The 19,585-nt window shown below is 38.2% G+C and overlaps 1 protein-coding gene across 34 annotated transcripts in view; it reads right to left on the bottom strand.

Annotated features, from left to right (window-relative positions):
• LOC126470085 (twitchin) overlaps positions 1-19,585 on the bottom strand; it is a 515,873-nt gene that overhangs the window by 119,439 nt on the left and 376,849 nt on the right. For all 34 annotated transcript variants that reach the window (XM_050097601.1, XM_050097605.1, XM_050097618.1 and 31 more), the window contains 7 exons: positions 14,503-14,683; positions 13,024-13,168; positions 6,723-6,845; positions 3,921-4,502; positions 3,053-3,193; positions 1,233-1,397; positions 677-812 (listed from right to left, as the gene is read on the bottom strand). In XM_050097601.1, coding sequence (XP_049953558.1) covers positions 677-812; positions 1,233-1,397; positions 3,053-3,193; positions 3,921-4,502; positions 6,723-6,845; positions 13,024-13,168; positions 14,503-14,683 — 1,473 coding nt within the window. The remainder of the gene's footprint in view (positions 1-676; positions 813-1,232; positions 1,398-3,052; positions 3,194-3,920; positions 4,503-6,722; positions 6,846-13,023; positions 13,169-14,502; positions 14,684-19,585) is intronic.

Genomic DNA, 19,585 nt, shown 5'->3' with positions numbered 1-19,585 from the left:
GATGGACAGATATGTATGTGTGTGTGTGTGTGTGTGTGTGTGTGCAGTTAATTCGCTTCTCTCATATTCTATAGATCACATGCATAGTAAGTTGTGGCAAGAATTTTTTCTAATGCTTAGATTTAACAGTTTCTGTTCCTTAAGTGTTTGCTGATAATGATGACAAAGGTCTCAGAATGTTAGCCTATGGTAACTTCCATATTTTTATTTATGAAAATCATAAGAAATAATATTTAAATCAGTTCTAAATTTAGACAGAAATTACTGTACTGTAGTCCAGTGTTCTGTGCTAAGCCTCACATGTATTCATGGTATCTAATAGAGAGGCATAAGTGAAAATAGTGATTGTGATGATAATCTGTAAAGATTGGTAACTCCTTGATTCTCAGATAACATCCAAAATTATGTTTTAATGTCCATATGAAGTCCTGTCAGGTGGCTTACATTAGCTGTACATACAAAACTAACATTGTTAACACACCATAAAAAAATGTAATCTCAATCTTTAGAGATCCATGTAGCAATCTCAGTTGGGTGCATGCATAATTTCATGTTTTGTATAGCAACTTCATAAAAAATTCAGTTGTTTCAATGTACTGTATTTGACACACTAATCCAGTTTATATACATGCAATTTTATTAGCGACAACAGCAAAAGTTATAGAAAGCACTTTACCTATATTTGTCCTTCTTTTCAATTATGTAGCCAGTAATGGGTGACCCTCCATCTTTTTCTGGCTTTGACCATTTCAGCTCAACAAAATCTTTATCATAATCCGTAATTTCTGGAGTTCCTGGCTGACTTGGTTCATCTGTAAAACACAAACACAAAAATGTTTAGGTACCATGAAACCCAATTATCAGATTTACTCACAAATTAGTGGTAAAGCATGATTTTAGCTGTGTGTACGAAATATAATAATTACTGACCTCTTCATATTCAAAAATGGTGCTACACTGAATGAAAAATTCACAGACTTACATTATAAAACATTGCACACTCATCCTGTGCATGGATTGTATGAACATTCATAAAAAATGCAAATTATTGCAAATGTTGAACCCAAAACTTTGCAGTGCAGTAATTTATCTCTGCAATAGTCCTGTACTTTGAAAACTGAACTATGACTGCAGCATCTTTGAATTCTATGCATAATTTTTACTTTCAACAAAATGACATTAATGAAACTGAAAAACAATTTAATACAGCAGAACAATGGTAGATAACTAACCAAATGGATTCTTTGCCTCAATTGCTTGTGCTGTTGTTAATGGCTCTGATTTTCCTTGCTTGTTGACAGCACGGACTCTGAATTTATATTTGTGTCCTGGAGTGAGCCCATCAACCTCTAGAGATGTCTGAGGACCCTCTGTTTCTCCTGCAGGTACCCACCTTCCTGGAATTCCAAATGCAAAGTTGATAAAGGCAGTAAAATAGTTTAAAATATACTAGTTTCTTTTAGGTTTACATATAGACACTCAGAAATTTAGCTCAAGTGGATTAAAATCAGAGCAAATTCATGTAATCTTTTTAAAGTACTGACCAAACTATCATTTTAACCAAAATTTCCATTTATGCTACATCCATTATATAGTGATCAAGTACGTTAATAATTTTATTTAATAAGATAACACCAAGAATATAGGAACCACAGCAGCATCTTGGGGAAATCCATGAATAAGTACATTATATTCTTCCAACGTTAATGCATCTGTAACTAGTTAAGATTACTTGCATTGCTTACTGGAAATTGAAATGTCGTGTGGCTAGGGCCTCCTGTCAGGTAGACCAGGCACGGTGCAAGTCTTTTGAGTTGACGCCACTTCAGCAACTTGCATGTTGAATGCATTACTTACCCAACTGACAGTGTAGTTACTTCGATGACGCATGCCATTTCAAAGTTTGGGGTCAACTTGGCCAGAGGATCATAATGGAGAGACTATAATTATGCCAACAAATATCTGAACCTGCCTATTTCAATGAGAAAAAAGCAGGAGGATAAGTGTTTAATGTCCCAATGACAATCTCAGATAAGAAAAAGATGGGGAAGGGAATCAGTCATGCCCCTTTACAAAGGAACTAACGTACCATTTGCCATAGTCAGTTTAGAGAAATTATGGAAAACCTAAATCTGGATGGCTAAATGAGAATTTGAACCTTTGTCTTCCCAAATGCAAGTCCTTTGTAAAACATGTCCATAACAAACAAACATAGCAAGCAAGGTACGAATTACAAACATAAATGTTTGAAATGAAGTGAGTTCTGGGAAGTAGTAATATGGTCTACAGAAGCTTGCACATTAATGGAGTACAAGGGCAGTCAACTGAGAACAAGACACGTGGAAAAAAGTAAGAAAACTGTTTATTATTTTAAAGGTAATTGCCACATTTGCTAACACATGAACCCACTGTGAGACAAGACAGTCAGTGCCTTCAAGGAAAAATGTTTGTGGCTGCCTATGGAACCACGATTGTACCCAGGTGCACACATCTTTGTCCAAAGCAAATCGATGGCAATGAATGCTTTCTTTAGGGCTCAAAAATAGGGAAACTGCAAGAGGGGAAATCAGGACTGTATGGAGGATATGTAAGGACTTCTGCAGCATAGTTAAAACAACTTTGGCAACATACGGGCCCGTCCACTAGCTTCCAAGGTTGTTTCAACTATACTGCAGTAGTTTTGCTGGGAAGCCCTTACACATCCTCCACACAATCCTGACCTCTTCCCATATTTTGGAGTCCTGAAGAAAGACATTCACTGCCATCAATTTGCTTTCGACACAGAGGTGCACACCTGGGTACAATCATGGTTCTGCCGGCAACCAAAAGGGTTTTCCATGAAGGCGTAGACTGTCTTGTCTCACAGTGGGATAATCTGTTAACAGTTATGGCAATTACTTCTGGGATAATAACCAGTTCCCTTACTTTTTTCAATATGTCTTGCTTTCATTTGACTGCCCCTCATACAAGTTAAAGTACCAATGTAAGCCACACTGCATGGTGCATACTTCACAATTTATATACAAAATATTTGTAATTGTTAATACTTTACCTGAAGCTTCGTCCATCTTTTCAACAACATATTTTTCAACAGGCTGACCGCCATCATCTGCTGGTGGGTTCCAGGCTAACTTGCAACCCTCTGCATGAATGTCGGATACCTTCAGTGGACCACCAGGTGGGCTTGGTTTGTCTAAAATACAAGTAAATATCACATCAACAATATTCAATCACAATACTGCTGAGTGACAAGTGACAACAAACGCTTCTATGTGACCCATGTTATTAGGAACAAAGAAGTTTGTCATAAGGTTACTGGTTTTATTTTTAAATTAAATAAAACTTTTTTGTATATATATTCTGCCAATCCTCCCCCTACCCTCCTGCCCTACTAATGTTTGTCACACAGCAACATAACCTGCATGAACTCTTATAATGGACACAGACCCAACACACAAATCTGCTATGATCATTGGAGTATCCAAGAAGGTGAAAATTATATGTGAATAGCTCATAAAATATGTGTTGCATCTTGGTCATTACTGTTATGCATGATACTTAAAAGATTTTTGGTATTACTGATATTAAGGAGATGGTAAGCAGGAATGTGTGCCCTAGTTCTGTTATTTCATTTGTCTACAAACATTCAACATTATCACATAAAATTAAACTATTAGGATACAAAACTTCATAGTAAAATCTGTTTACTGTCTTTTAGCTGTGACTTTGAAGTGTACACTGGCATAGCAAAAATGCTATAAAGTCGACAGAATTTATTATTAAGTTTTCCCATTTATTTCATTGTTTCTGTTTGCCAAAATACCCATTATACATAGCATGAAATTTTTAAATTACTTCACATCCCACTAATTAGACATAGTATGCACATTTTGATGATCCTTACTTTTATCTGAACTTACCTAAAACAATTACGTTTACTTCTGCTTCATCACGCCCATTAATGTTCTCTGCCACAATTTTATACTTTCCTGACTCAGCTCTTGTCGCCATTCTCACATTAATTTTTGTATTATATTCTGCATGCTGAACTTTAATTCTGTCTGATGGTCTCACTTCTTTTCCTTGTAACAGCCATTTTGTTGTTGGCGGAGGTTCTCCACTAACTTTGACATCAAATCCAAAGTTTTGACCTGCTTTGATTCTTACTTCTATCAGATTTGTTCGATCTATTTTTGGAGCAAGATTACGTGGCTTGGCAATAATTGTTGGTGTGGCATCACTGGGTTCACCTGGCCCAGCAGCATTTACAGCGCGAACCCTGAACTCATACGGCTGTCCCTCAATTAGGTCAGGCACAGTGGCAGTTGTCTGTCCTGCTGGAACCTCCAGCGCTTTCTCCCACTGTCCATACTTGTCTTTCTTCTCTACAACATAGCCAGTGATAGGTGAGCCTCCATCATCCTTTGGTGGTGTCCATTTCAGATCAACATGGTCTTTGTCCCAGTCTGTAGCTTTTAGATCACCAGGTTTTCCAGGTTCATCTGTAAAACAACAAAGAGGAAGTGAGTAAATAAGTGAAATAACAATTTTAGTGCCACTGAAGCATTACTTTTGTAGAATTCTGTGATGTACATGTGATAGATTAACACAGATATTCTTTTCCAAGTTTAATTCACTGTAGAAAAAGACAGAAAATACCCAAAGATATGAGTGAAATGTTTATCATTTAAAAGTTTTCTCTACAAAAACATGTGGTTACAAGGGAACTTTTCTTCATGATGTAAACAGAATGACGTCAGTCATAGTGAGGGTCCTGAATGCATGCAACAAAACTAGATAAAATGTGTATTTGTACTTATTTCTCTTCCATATCTGACTTCCGTACACACAAACTGTAGTTATCTTCATTATGAGAGGAGTGTTATCTAAGTAATTTTACATGTAATCTGGTCTGTAAGATTAGACAGAGCTCTCATTCATCTCAATACAAGTGAAAACACAGACAGATAGGAAATGATATGATTAATGTATTGCTGGAGGCTTCTCCACATTTTGGCCAAGATGATTCTGTCAAAACATTGGTCAATAGCCTGCTACGTTATTCTACAACTGAGCTTGACTTTGTTTCTAGTGAACTTAAATGACAATAGGGCATTAAGCTATGACTCTCCACCTTATTTTAGAAAGACAGGAAAGCAGTTATCTTGAAAAACACATATAGTTTCCTATTTATTTCTCTTGTCAGTTTAACACATCATGGTAGTGGTTGTAGGTGCCCTGGAACTGCAATTTTAAAAACTAGAATTCAAATAGTTTGTATGAAGATTAGTTTTCTGTGTCACTTGAATCATATACATACTCAATGAAAGCATATGGAAATTCATATTTCCTGTTCTCATGTCCTGCAACAACCTGGCAAGACTGTTGGAGAACATAGGGTAACATTTCATGGATTTGTGGCAGTCTTGTGAAGTAACAGAAGAACTTCAGGAATATCCTTAATGATGATATGCCATTTTTGCAGGATGCAATGTGTTGTAGACTTCTTGCCTATGCAAATGCAAGAGGGAAAACACCACCTACAAAAGACTGTGTTAGGATAATTTTCCTGTTGTAAGTCTCTTAGTACCTATTTACTTTATTTTTATTGTGAAGATCATATCACTTAAAGCTTTCTATGTAATGATCTATTTAATAAACATTCCACAGCTCCTAAATAGCAAATCAATATTCCCATTCCAAGGCAAGGAGGGAGAGGGAGATGGCACACACATTATTGTGCTGCTGGGAGATAATAACATATGTAATATGATTAATCTACACATCTACCAGAGACGTGTGTTTTATGTACAAACATTTCTCCATTGCTTCTTCATCAGGTGACTTGTACCATACTATTAAACATAATGATGCAAGGACAAATAAATCTAATAATAATAATAATAATAATAACAAAAAACTGATTGTCAGTAGCCAAAGTAAATTTCTACTGAAGTTAGTGTGAGTCCTATTTTCAGTTATTTAAAAGAAAGGCAGCCTTCACCACTTTAACCATATCAAACCTTGTTTGTGATGGTGCATGTTTCTTTGAAGTTTCTGTAATACTATCAAGCCAAACATTCTGATTCCATTTAAACAGGTGGCATAATACAACATATAGAGGAAAATACTGAATACAGCTTACTGGAACAAATTACCTCAGTTTAATATGACAAACCTACTGGTAAATAATCCAGAAGCTATATAATCATGAACAAATAGGAACAGAGAATTAAATTTAACACTTTATATCAACAACTTAAAAAATAGTGTTAATCAATACTGAAAAATAAAAAGAAGAAATAAAAAAATAAAAAAATATAGAGGCAAAATGAAACCAAACTAGGAGTGAATAGAGAACAAAATACCAGTGATAAAGTGATTAAAATTTCAGAGATGTGGTGTACATGTAGAGCCAGCAATGCTTTTCTTGGATGACCACAAAGATCAATGATACAGCTAACTGAGTGAATGAATCAGCTTTAAAAGAAATAGATATGTGATAGTATGATCATATGGGTTTTATTATGCATCTTAACACATGTGTATTTCTCAGTGTTGCAACTCTCACATATGTTAGTGTATTTTGGCTCCTTTCATTTTGAGAAAAATTAAGAGTATAAAGGCAATAAACTTAATCATTGGAAAAATATGAAGGCTGTTATGATTAATTAAAAATAACAATATATTTTCAATGAGCTAGTATTAATGCAAATACTTACCAAACGGATTTTTAGCCACAATGGTCTCTGTAGCTACCAATGGTTCTGATTCACCTTCTGAATTCACAGCAGCTACACGGAATTTATATTCTTTCCCAGGTGTTAATCCAGTAACCTCCATAGCTACAAATGTAAAATGACAATTTTAAAATCAATTGTGAGTAGTAATAACGATGAATTATAATGCTTGTGAGGTTTTCAAGAGGTTGTAGTCCTTGTCCTTTGAAGTAAAACTTTTAATCACAAGTTTTAGTTTGCTAATGGTATTTAGATCAACTTATATCAACATAATAATTATTTCACAGATACAGCATATAGCATTAATATATATAAAATAAAAGAAAGTAACATTTGACCATTATCTCTGAAGCAGCCATAACTTCACTCAAACTGAAAATCTAGCTGTATTGCTAACAAACAAAAGACAAAAATTAACTTTCCTATTCAACAATCCAAATCATTCCAGGTAGGTTTTCACTATTGTATATGGGATTAGATTTTTTAGTATTGCTGAACATCAGACAAATAGGGTTTCTAATTCTTCTTGAGTAAGAATTTAGTCCATCAATGAGTAAAAATTTCATCATTCCTGTCTAGTGCCCTTTATCCAGCCAACACTAGGTAGTGATTGGTATTGTCCTTCTCCAATTTTGTGGAGCACCAATCATCCACTTTTATAGGCTATAATTATAATGGGGTCACTGCTCCCAAAGGAATTTTAAATCTACACCCCTCACCCACCCTTCACCACAGCCCACCCCTTGCTTGATGTCAACCTACCTCTTGTAAATTCTTACAAGTGTTAGTACATATACTATATGCTCCTTTGTTTCGTCATGTTCTCTCATGTACCAAATGTTTCAGAATTAATCAACTGTTTCTGGTGTGATACTCTGTTGAAGTGAACTGTAAATGTGCACATCATTAGTACTGCTAAGCTTCTTTTTTTCATTTTTGTAATGTATGTTGGATAGACCGTCAGTGAGAGAGCACCTTGAGTTCCTGCTGCTAATAAGACGAGTACACCATTCGATTGTTATATATTTTTATGAGCTTCCAACAGAAGCGACTTATTTACAGATGAATGTGTAGTTACTAGTTTATTATTGTAATTTTTTGTGTGTTTGAGTGCTTACTAGGCACAACCTTTTATTCTAATAACAGTGTAGCATACAGTACCGTTGTTGTTATTGACCCTTGTATCGAACCTTGTATCATACAGGCTTTTGTTTGTTTTAGTTAGTGTAGCTCAGTGTTGGATAGATGGTCAGTGAGAGAGCACCTCGAGTTCCTGCCTAAAAAGGCAAGTACACCATTTGTTTGTTATATATTTTTATGAGCTTCCAACAAAAGCGACTTATTTACAGATACCTGTGTAGTTACTAGTTTATTTTTGTAATTTCTTGCATGTTCGAGTGCTTACTAGGCACAACTTTTTCTTTTAATAATAATGTAGCATACAATACCACCATTGTTATTGACCCTCGTATTGTACAGGCTACTGTTTGTTTCAGTTAGTGTAGCATAGTGTTAGTTAGACCGTCAGTGAGGAGCACCTCAAATTCCTGCTGCTAATAAGCCAAGTACACCATTTGTTTGTTAAATATTTTTACGAGCTTCAAACAGAAGTGACTTCAGTAATGGAAAGGAACTGAGATTGCTGTATACAGGTGCGAGCCGAGTTGGTGACCCTTTGCTCACAGATCCAGGCCATGTTAGCTCCCATCAGACAGCTTGAGGCTGCTGTCAAGAGGCGCCACTGTGGGGGGTTGGTCACAGGGATGCAAGGGATGCTGAGCACATCCCATGTGTCCCCAAATTGGTGCACTGCTGTGGCTGCCCAGGCTACTGCCTGCACTGAGGTGGACCTCTTACCTGTGGTCAAGTGGGAGATCATTCCAAAGTCTGGCAGGCAGCGAAAGACTTTCCAAGGGGCTGATTGTATGGCCTCCCTGGTTCCTTTGATGAACAAGTTTCAAGCATTATATGCAGCTGACGAAGTCGCTAAGCTGGATACAGTCATCTACCCTGTTCCAGAGGAAGATTCTCAGTCCACAAGGTCTGGGCATTCACAGAGGGTGGGTTTGCTGGTAGTTGGGAGATCCAACATTAGGCATGTAATGCAGCCACTTAGGAACATGGCTGCCAAGGAGGTGAAGGAAGCCAGTGTTCAGTCCATGTGCATACCGGGGGGAGTCATTCTAGATGTGGAAAGGGTGCTTCCAGATGCCATGAAGAGTACAGGGTACAGCCAACTGCAGGTGGTGGCTCATGTTGGTAACAATGATGTGTGTCACTTTGGATCGGAGGAGATTCTCTCTGGTTTTGAGCAGCTAGCTGAAATGGTGAAGACTGCCAGTCTTGCTTGCAAGATTAAGGTGGAGCTCACCATCTGCAGCATCATCAATAGAACAGACTGTGGTCGTTTAGTGCAGAGCCAAGTGGAGGGTCTGAATCAGAGGCACAAGCTGTTCTGTGACCGTGTAGGCTGCAGATTCCTTTAGTGCCACCGGGTGGTGGGTTTCCGGGTTCCACTTAATAGGTCAGGAGTCCACTACACACAGGAAGTGGCTACACAGGTAGTGGGGGCTGTCTGGAAGGGACTGGGAAGTCCTTTAGGTTAGAGGGTCTCGGGAAACCACAGAAAGCTTATCCGTCTAAAAGAGGGCAGCTAAAACACATTAATGTAGTTGTAAAAATGATCGGTCTTATAGTTGTAAATTGTTGTAGCTGTGATGAAAAAGAATCAGAGCTCCAAGTGCTAATAGAAAGCGTTGAAGCTCAAATAGTTATAGGTACAGAAAGCTGGCTAAAGCTGGAAATAAGGTCAGTGAAAATTTTTTCAGAGGATCTAACAGTGTTCAGAAAGGATAGATTAAATACAGCTGGTGGTGGATTGCTGTCAGAAGTAGTTTACCTTGTAGTGAAATTGAGATAGAAAGTTCCTGCAAAATAGTATGTGTAGACGCTACACTTGACAATCGGACTAAACTATTAATTGGATCGTTTTACCAACCCTCCGACTCTGAAAATATATTTTCTGAACTGTTCAATGAAAACTTGAGTCTCAATTCAATTATACATATATACTCATACAATTATAGTCAGTGGTGACTTCAATAAACCCTCGATATGCTGGAAAAATTATACATTTAAAGCCGGCGGCAGGCATAAAATGTCATCTGAAATTGTACTGAATGCTTTCTCAGAAAATTATTTTGCACAATTAAGATCATGAGCACACACAAAGCATAAATGGTTGCAAAAGCAAACTTGACCTCTTAGTACCAAATAATCCTAGATGAGTAGGGAGTATTATGGCGAATACAGGGATTAACGACCGCAAGGCAGTTGCTGCTAGTACTCAATCACTGTCCAGAGCCAAGGACTAATTGCTCACAGCTCATTTATGATATCCCAAATATCCTCAATAGGAATAGCAATTAAACAATAACATAAGTGACTTCCCAATCAAGCGACAGCCCAAACTATTCCATTCACCTCCCTGGCAGAAGCACTTTTTCTTTACTACAGCAATTAAACGATAACATAATTGGCAGATTAAAACTGTGTGCCCGACCGAGACTCGAACTCGGGACCTTTGCCTTTCGCGGGCAAGTGCTCTACCAACTGAGCTACCGAAGCACGACACACGCCCAGTACTCACAGCTTTACTTCTGCCAGTACCTCGTCTCCTACCTTCCAAACTTTACAGAAGCTCTCCTGCGAACCTTGCAGAACTAGCACTCCTGAAAGAAAGGATATTGCGGAGACATGGCTTAGCCACAGCCTGGGGGATGTTTCCAGAATGAGATTTTCACTCTGCAGCGGAGTGTGCGCTGATATGAAACTTCCTGGCAGATTAAAACTGTGTGCCCGACCGAGACTCGAACTCGGGACCTTTGCCTTTCGCGGGCAAGTGCTCTACCAACTGAGCTACTGAAGCATGACTCACGCCCGGTACTCACAGCTTTACTTCTGCCAGTACCTCGTCTCCTACCTTCCAAACTTTACAGAAGCTCTCCTGCGAACCTTGCAGAACTAGCACTCCTGAAAGAAAGGATATTGCGGAGACATGGCTTAGCCACAGCCTGGGGGATGTTTCCAGAATGAGATTTTCACTCTGCAGCGGAGTGTGCGCTGATATGAAAATTCCTGGCAGATTAAAACTGTGTGCCCGACCGAGACTCGAACTCGGGACCTTTGCCTTTCGCGGGCAAGTGCTCTACCAACTGAGCTACCGAAGCATGACTCACGCCCGGTACTCACAGCTTTACTTCTGCCAGTACCTCGTCTCCTACCTTCCAAACTTTACAGAAGCTCTCCTGCGAACCTTGCAGAACTAGCACTCCTGAAAGAAAGGATATTGCGGAGACATGGCTTAGCCACAGCCTGGGGGATGTTTCCAGAATGAGATTTTCACTCTGCAGCGGAGTGTGCGCTGATATGAAACTTCCTGGCAGATTAAAACTGTGTGCCCGACCGAGACTCGAACTCGGGACCTTTGCCTTTCGCGGGCAAGTGCTCTACCAACTGAGCTACCGAAGCACGACTCACGCCCGGTACTCACAGCTTTACTTCTGCCAGTACCTCGTCTCCTACCTTCCAAACTTTACAGAAGCTCTCCTGCGAACCTTGCAGAACTAGCACTCCTGAAAGAAAGGATATTGCGGAGACATGGCTTAGCCACAGCCTGGGGGATGTTTCCAGAATGAGATTTTCACTCTGCAGCGGAGTGTGCGCTGGCAGAAGTAAAGCTGTGAGTACCGGTCGTGAGTCGTGCTTCGGTAGCTCAGTTGGTAGAGCACTTGCCCGCGAAAGGCAAAGGTCCCGAGTTCGAGTCTCGGTCGGGCACACAGTTTTAATCTGCCAGGAAGTTTCATATCAGCGCACACTCCGCTGCAGAGTGAAAATCTCATTCTGATAACATAATTACTCATGAGTGATGGCAGCCTAATGTCTGTACAGTACTCCTTGAACCATTCTGATACAATTCAGCAGTGACAGAGCGACGATCTGTTTTGTGGTGTCTCAATGGCAAACAAATCAATACATGTGATTGTATAGTATATTGCTGTATTTTCTTCGAATGAGAGACAACAGCAGACACGTAAGAGGTATAAATCCATCTCATATACATAGCTTTCACATGAGAGGTCTTCAATATGCTTTTATCCTGCCAATGGTGTATATCAGCATATATAGTGACTCATCAGTCCACTTGACCTTTTCCCTTACTCTGAGGATCCAATGGCAATGTTACTAAGTCGATGCTAATTTCAGTACCATGTGATGTCCAGTGAGTACATCAACTTGTGTGTGGCATTGGATCATGCACCCCTCTAATGAGGGGGTCATCATGTATAGCATGGCTGCTGAATAATCATTGTTTTGCAGCTTTAACTGGTGGATGATTTGCTGCAGTGTGTCATATCTAATCTGTATAGTGTTACAATCTGAAATAGTCAATGGCAGCCCTTGCCATCAACATCCATAGCAATTGATTCCAGTGATGATGCTTTCCCTTAATCCATGATCTTCAGGTACCCCTTTGAAAGTCCAGTGCCTGAATGATCTCAGATGTGAAGCATTTCATGTGCCACCAGCTGCAATTGGGATATGATCGAATGCACTGATGTTACACGCTTTGATTACCATGCTGTCAGACAGTACAAGGCCTGATGACTTCCCAACAAGTGACAGGTCAGACTATTCCATTCACCTCCCTGTCAGAAGCACTTTTTCTTCACCATAGCAATTAAATGATAATATAATTACTCATGAGTGTAAATATAATACTGAATATGATAAATTTAACAATACCATGGAACAAGACAACCATCCTTCATTATGAAGACTAGATAATTCATGGAGTATAAACATCTGACAATGATACATCTTTTTCAATAATGTAAAATTCAAAACTTAGCTAATAGCCAGTAGCTGTCTTCCTCCCTCACAAATACCTCATACTATTTACCATACAAATATGGTTTCCCAGATGCCAATTTTTAGCATCTTATCCCCAAGTCTATATCACAATAAATTTATGAAAACAACTTCAAATAATGTTATCTCATGTTTTCTAAAAAGAGACCAACAATGACAGCTAAATCCTGTGAATTTGGATAGCTTGAAGGAGAAGGGACTGTAACATCGCAACTGAAGAAGCTTAAGTAAAATTTTTATAACTAAGTCAATGGTAGCATATTTAACACATTTTCCCCATTTTCCCATATATCTTAGTATAACATTTACTCATGAGACTAGACATTCACAAACACTAATCAGTTATATTAACCTGGTTCATTGGATCTTCCACAAGGTACCCAACAGCCTGTCTCTGGATCCATCTTTTCAACTTGGTAATACTCGATTGGAGTACCTCCATCATCCTTTGGTCGCTTCCATTTGAGTTTACATCCTTCCTTGTGGACATCAGATACCTAAAGTGTAAAAAAGGAATTAACTGGATGATGGAAAAACCTGGTGGAACACAAAGATGACCTGAGAAAAAACATCAAGACATAACACTGGACAGCAGACAGGCACAAAAACAAGGAGTTGGGTATTACAGTTGTATTAGTGTATTCCCAGGTGACAACATGTGGAGAGCACGTAAGAGATTTTTAAATTAGCACTAATGATAAAGTGTCAAAGATTTACTTACCAATGACAACTTAGTATCATTAGTTTTTAGTTGTTGGAGTCAACAGAAATGCAGTATTCATTTCATCCAAAAACCAAGAACTAAGTGGTGTGATTGTAAATGATGTTTTTCACAAAATTATTAAGTGGTTCTCAGCAAACAGACTCTCTTTAAATTTTGATAAAACACAGTATATACAGTTCCATACAGTAAATGGCACAACTCCAGTAATAAATATAGACTTTGAACAGAAGTCTGTAGCAAAGGTAGAATTTTCAAAATTTTTAGGTGTGTCCATTGATGAGAGGTTAAACTGGAAGCAACACATTGATGGTCTGCTGAAACGTCTGAGTTCAGCTATGTATGCTATTAGGGTTATTGCAAATTTTGGTGATAAGAATCTCAGTAAATTAGCTAACTATGCCTACTTTCATTCACTGCTTTCGTATGGTATCATATTATGGGGTAATTCATTGTTGAGTAGAAAAGTATTCATTGCTCGAAAATGTGTAATCAGAATAATTGCTGGAGCCCACCCATGGTCATCCTGCAGACATCTATTTAAGGATCTAGGGATCCTCACAGTATATATATTCACTTATGAAATTTGTTGTTAATAATCCAACCCAGTTCAAAAGTAATAGCAGTGTGCATAGCTATAACACCAGGAGAAAGGATGATCTTCACTATGCAGGGTTAAATCTGACTTTGGCACAGAAAGGGGTAAATTATGCTGCCACAAAAGTCTTTGGTCACCTACCAAACAGCATCAAAAGCCTGAGAGATAGCCAACTAACTTTTAAAAATAAATTAAAAAAATTTCTAGATGACAACTCCTACTCATTGGCTGATTTTTTAGATATAAATTAAGGGAGGAAAAAAAAAACTACAACAACAACTTAAACATTAGTGTCATGCAATATTTTGTGTAATGTAATATCTTGTACAGACATCTTTTATTAACCTGACACGTTCCACATCATTATGAAGTGTCGTATTCATGATCTATGGAACAAGTATTAATCTAATCTAATCTAATCTGCTTCATTCATTGTAAAAATATATATTTTGTATCATAACTGAACCATGTACAAAAATACAGTATTGATATCCATTTTGGGGAGCTCTTACCTGAAGTGGTCCTTCTGGAGCAGTTGGTTTGTCAGTGACAGTCACATTCACAGTCACCGAATCCTTTCCAGATGTATTTGTGGCTGTTATTGTATATTCACCAGAATCACCACGGTGTACAGGACGGATTACAAGCTTGCTGTTATAATCCACATTATCAACTTGTACTGTCTTGGATGACCTAAAAAAAATTACAATTTCACTTTTTTCACTATCACCAATTGCAACTACAAATTTGAAGACCTAAAGTGAAAGCGAATACAGGCAGGGGAAAACTGGGGGGATTGAGGATGATGAATCCTGTGACTCCCAGTATGTTGCAAGCCATTTGATGCCACTTTGTGGACCACATGGCAATTTCATTATATTTGTATCCAACAGCTTCTCATTTGGGCTTATGAGGTTGTGCACATCCTGCTCCATACATACATTTCCATACCAGAAAAATCTGAGGTAGTTACCAGGAATCAAAACTGGAACCTCCATGATAATAGCCAACAACACTAGCCACTACATCACAGGAGCAGCTCTAGTGGCTCCTTGATACTGGCTGCTGTTGGGCTACAGGTACTGACACAAAGTCTCCAGTCACACTCTTACTTAATAGATACAAATGTTATTACACTTATAATGCTGTGTCTACTAATATACCATTAGAGCAGCTACAAAACACATATACTGAAGAAATTATTACAGTTTTATTAATATTCAGACAAGACTAGTATAAGGTTATGGATTATAGGAAAGCAACTTAACAGTTTAATGAAATACTTTTTAGTGAAATTAGTTCAATAGTCCAAATTTAAACTGGCTTGTAATGATGTTATTGAACAACGGTTTCATTCGTTGAAATTTATTGATGGTAAATATCTGCATCATTCATATTTCACCACATTATACAAGAATGATGATTTAATACCCAGCTGCTATGCATGGGTATTGAAGTGTTTCGTAATTTGTTCCTTATTGACTACTTAGCCTCTGCACAAGATTCCTATTGATACCAGCAGTAGATTTATCACATTCCTTGTTTTTATTTTCATTTGATTAATACAACACAGTGAACCATGCTTCACATGCATTTATCACTGTTACTCCATGTATGCAAATAACATTAACCAAACCTAAGTTCAAAATAAAATATATCTAATGTCAAGGATTAGGTGTGCCAAAAGCAGACAGTCTTCCAAGTCCTGCAACTGAACCATTAAAAGACTTGCATACACAAAACAAATAATTATGTCAGATGATAACAATGATGACAGACAACAGTTATAAAACTTCCAGTACTGGATAAAAAGGCTGTCTGTGTTGCAAGTGTGTAATATTTATTCTGAACCAATGATACAGTAGTTAACGTTGAAAGAAATAAAACAGAACACTTATCACAGTTTTGCAAATCAGATGTAGCTCCTTAACATATAATAATTTCAATAAAAAATTTATCAGACCTAAGTTATTATTAAGTATTCATTATCATACCCAATTCCTAAAGCATATTTCAATGTTCTGAAAAGCTTGTAAGGGTGTTGCAGGGGAGATTGTACTGAGAGATATTTGTTAAGAAAAAATTTGATATGTTGCACCATTTCCACGTTATTTAGTACTGAAGCTAGCAAATCAGGTTGTTGCATACACAAATTCAAGCACTAGCATGCACTAAAATGCAGCATGGTAACACAAAGACATAAAAATCCAGTAATGCTCAGACGTCTTGTTTGAATGCTCATTACCACTAAAAACGTGCCTTTCTGGAAATGGTATATGCAAGCTTGGCGAGGAAAAGTTATGTCTGCTCTGTTTGAAGAAACCAAATGAAGAACAAGTTTGGCGACATTGTCTCTCGCAGGTTCCTTGAGTTTGAATGCATGATGACCTGACTGGTTCACTTTAATGCTACATAACTCAGAAATGGTGCAACACGTTGAATTTTTTTCTTAATGACTGAGGAGCATTTTTTCAAAACTCTGTATGTGCAAAAAATTAGGCCTTGTGATGTCATAATGTTGATCTTTCACTTCAAACTCATGAACCAAGTTTTAGCAAAAGTCGACTACTACTGTGTATAGTTCCACAAGGTTTTAGCAAAACTCGATACGTGCATTCTCACAGTTACAGCGTAAGTCTCTACTGTCTCGACTCTCTTTCTGTAGCAAGCAGTTAACAATAATGGAGTATATTGGTTGCTTTAAGCAATGTTACCCATTGTTGTAACAATACTTTGTTGTTTGTTGTTGTGGTCTTCAGTCCTGAGACTGGTTTGATGCAGCTCTCCATGCTACTCTATCCTGTGCAAGCTTTTTCATCTCCCAGTACTTACTGCAACCTACATCCTTCTGAATCTGCTTAGTGTATTCATCTCTTGGTCTCCCCCTACGATTTTTACCCTCCACGCTGCCCTCCAATACTAAATTGGTGACCCCTTGGTGCCTCAGAACATGTCCTACCAACCGATCCCTTCTTCTGGTCAAGTTGTGCCACAAACTTCTCTTCTCCCCAATCCTATTCAATACTTCCTCATTAGTTATGTGATCTACCCATCTAATCTTCAGCATTAACCCTGTAGTCACCTGACCAGAAGTCTTGTTCCTCCTGCCACCGAACTTCACTAATTCCCACTATATCTAACTTCAACCTATCCATTTCCCTTTTTAAATTTTCTAACCTACCTGCCCGATTAAGGGATCTGACATTCCACGCTCCGATCCGTAGAACGCCAGTTTTCTTTCTCCTGATAACGACATCCTCTTGAGTAGTCCCCGCCCGGAGATCCGAATGGGGGACTATTTTACCTCCGGAATATTTTACCCAAGAGGACGCCATCATCATGTAATCATACAGTAAAGCTGCATGCCCTCGGGAAAAATTACGGCTGTAGTTTCCCCTTGCTTTCAGCCGTTCGCAGTACCAGCACAGCAAGGCCGTTTTGGTTATTGTTACAAGGCCAGATCAGTCAATCATCCAGACTGTTGCCCTTGCAACTACTGAAAAGGCTGCTGCCCCTCTTCAGGAACCACACGTTTGTCTGGCCTCTCAACAGATACCCCTCCGTTGTGGTTGCACCTACGGTACGGCTATCTGTATCGCTGAGGCACGCAAGCCTCCCCACCAACGGCAAGGTCCATGGTTCATGGGGGGGTACAATACTTATTGGTGAGAATAGTGTTGCAACCAGACTTTACTGTCATACAAACAAATGCAGCTTACTTTTAGACTAGTATTAACTTGATGCTCATGTGTACGTCGACAAAAAAGTATTGCATGAGGAAGCAGAATGGATTATGAGTCTCACAATTCTAAAAATGGCATACAGGTCAAAGAATGTTCCAATGGAAGAAAATCTTGATTCAAGAAGAGCTTTCATTGACCTGACACACAAATCAAAAAGTGTTAAAAGGAACCTATCATTAAATGCAACCATGGACTAGAGATTTCACCTTCAAAAGCTAAAGAAATGAAAGAATGCAAAGCAGCTGCACTCTGCAACAAAGATATTTCCCACTTTCATCATCACATGACATCATTACATAAAATGGATCAAGACAATTTTCTTGTAAAATTTCGTTATATATTTTCACCCTAGCTCAGAGAAGTGGACCCCCAGAATGCAAAAAGGAAGAAAACAGTGACAGTGAAGTATACCATTAGGAAAAGGAATTATGAAGTGGTGCCTGTTTGTGCTGCAACTTTCCAGGAAGTATCTGAAATGTCAAAGTATAAGTTATACTATTTAGCAAGCTTGTTCCATGAAATAGGAAGGTCGCCAAAGCAAAGAAGGTGAGGTTACAGAACAGGAAAGGGACATATGGAGGTAATTTTTGCCACTAAGAATTGCAGAGAGAGCCATCATGGAAGGGGAAACTCTTCAAGAGGTCATTTGTCTTCAGGTCTTACAGTCAATACAATGTTCAAGAGATCCTGTGAAGAAAGGAAAAATTTAGGACTGAACAATGTTCCTTATCAAAGTACAAGCTTATATTTTACAAACATTTCAATCTATCATTCAGGACACCTCATACTGATACCTCCTCCACTTGTAAGGTTGGTTTAATGTAAATAAAAGCAGAAACATGTCGGCAAAAGAACAATGAACTATGAACCAGCTACAGGTTACATAAAACTCATGCAAAGAGGTTTTATGATACAATGAAGGAAGATAATCCAACAGTCATTACGATTTGCTTTGACCAGTAGCAAAACCAATCCATTCCAAAACTATCAGTCAGTGAGGTTTTTTACACTAGACGAGTATGTTGATGCAATCTGTGCATTATGATCTGTACTAAGGAGCAAAAAAAGAAAAAAGCTTCGTGTTTTACACCTAGTTGGAGACAGGTTGCTTCAGTTGCTTCAGCTTTGCTTTCTTTTTGACTTAGATAAAAAATCACCAAATGATTGCACCTGTTATACATCTATTCTCAGATTCTTGCAGCAGCCAAAATAAAAAGAGTTGTATGATGGCAATGCTTATTGTGTTCTTGGACAAGAGCACAAAATTAAATAATATTCATCACTTCTCACTGTTCACGGCCATAGTGACATGCCTCCAGACCTAGTGTATGGTAGAACCCCAGTCTTGCAGAAAAAAAGGAAGTACCTTGTCTCCTAAAGAATACTATGATATTTATTGAAGAGAATGGTACTCTCAAAGTTCTAAACACAGACTGGGCAGTTAAAACTCTAAATGATAGTGTGCAGAAGGTACTAAAATCCAAGCTACCACACAAAATAAACAGCCAGCACATCATTTCATACATGAAAGCAAAGAAAATTGTTAGTGTGTCAGTAAGCAATTCATACTCTGGAGATCCTGTACAAGATGACATCCTGAGATGAAAGAAACCATGCCATCCAACAATACTGACATCCAAACTTCTAAAAAAACAAAATATGAGACGCAAAGAAAAGGAGAAAGATGTGTCTGCCCTGATAAAGTATTTTGAAATTACATTTGATGCAAAAGAATTTTACAAAGGTGTCCTAGATGAATAATGTATAGATGTAAGAGGGAAAACTTGACAATAACAATGTGATTGTAACATGCAATATTTTTTGTGTTATTCATTTCATACTTCACGTAATA

This window comes from Schistocerca serialis, chromosome 3 (assembly GCF_023864345.2).
Source record: "Schistocerca serialis cubense isolate TAMUIC-IGC-003099 chromosome 3, iqSchSeri2.2, whole genome shotgun sequence".
Lineage (NCBI taxonomy): Eukaryota > Metazoa > Arthropoda > Insecta > Orthoptera > Acrididae > Schistocerca > Schistocerca serialis.
The sequence above is the reverse complement of the archived record's forward strand: the minus strand, read 5'-3'. Positions and strand labels throughout refer to the sequence as shown.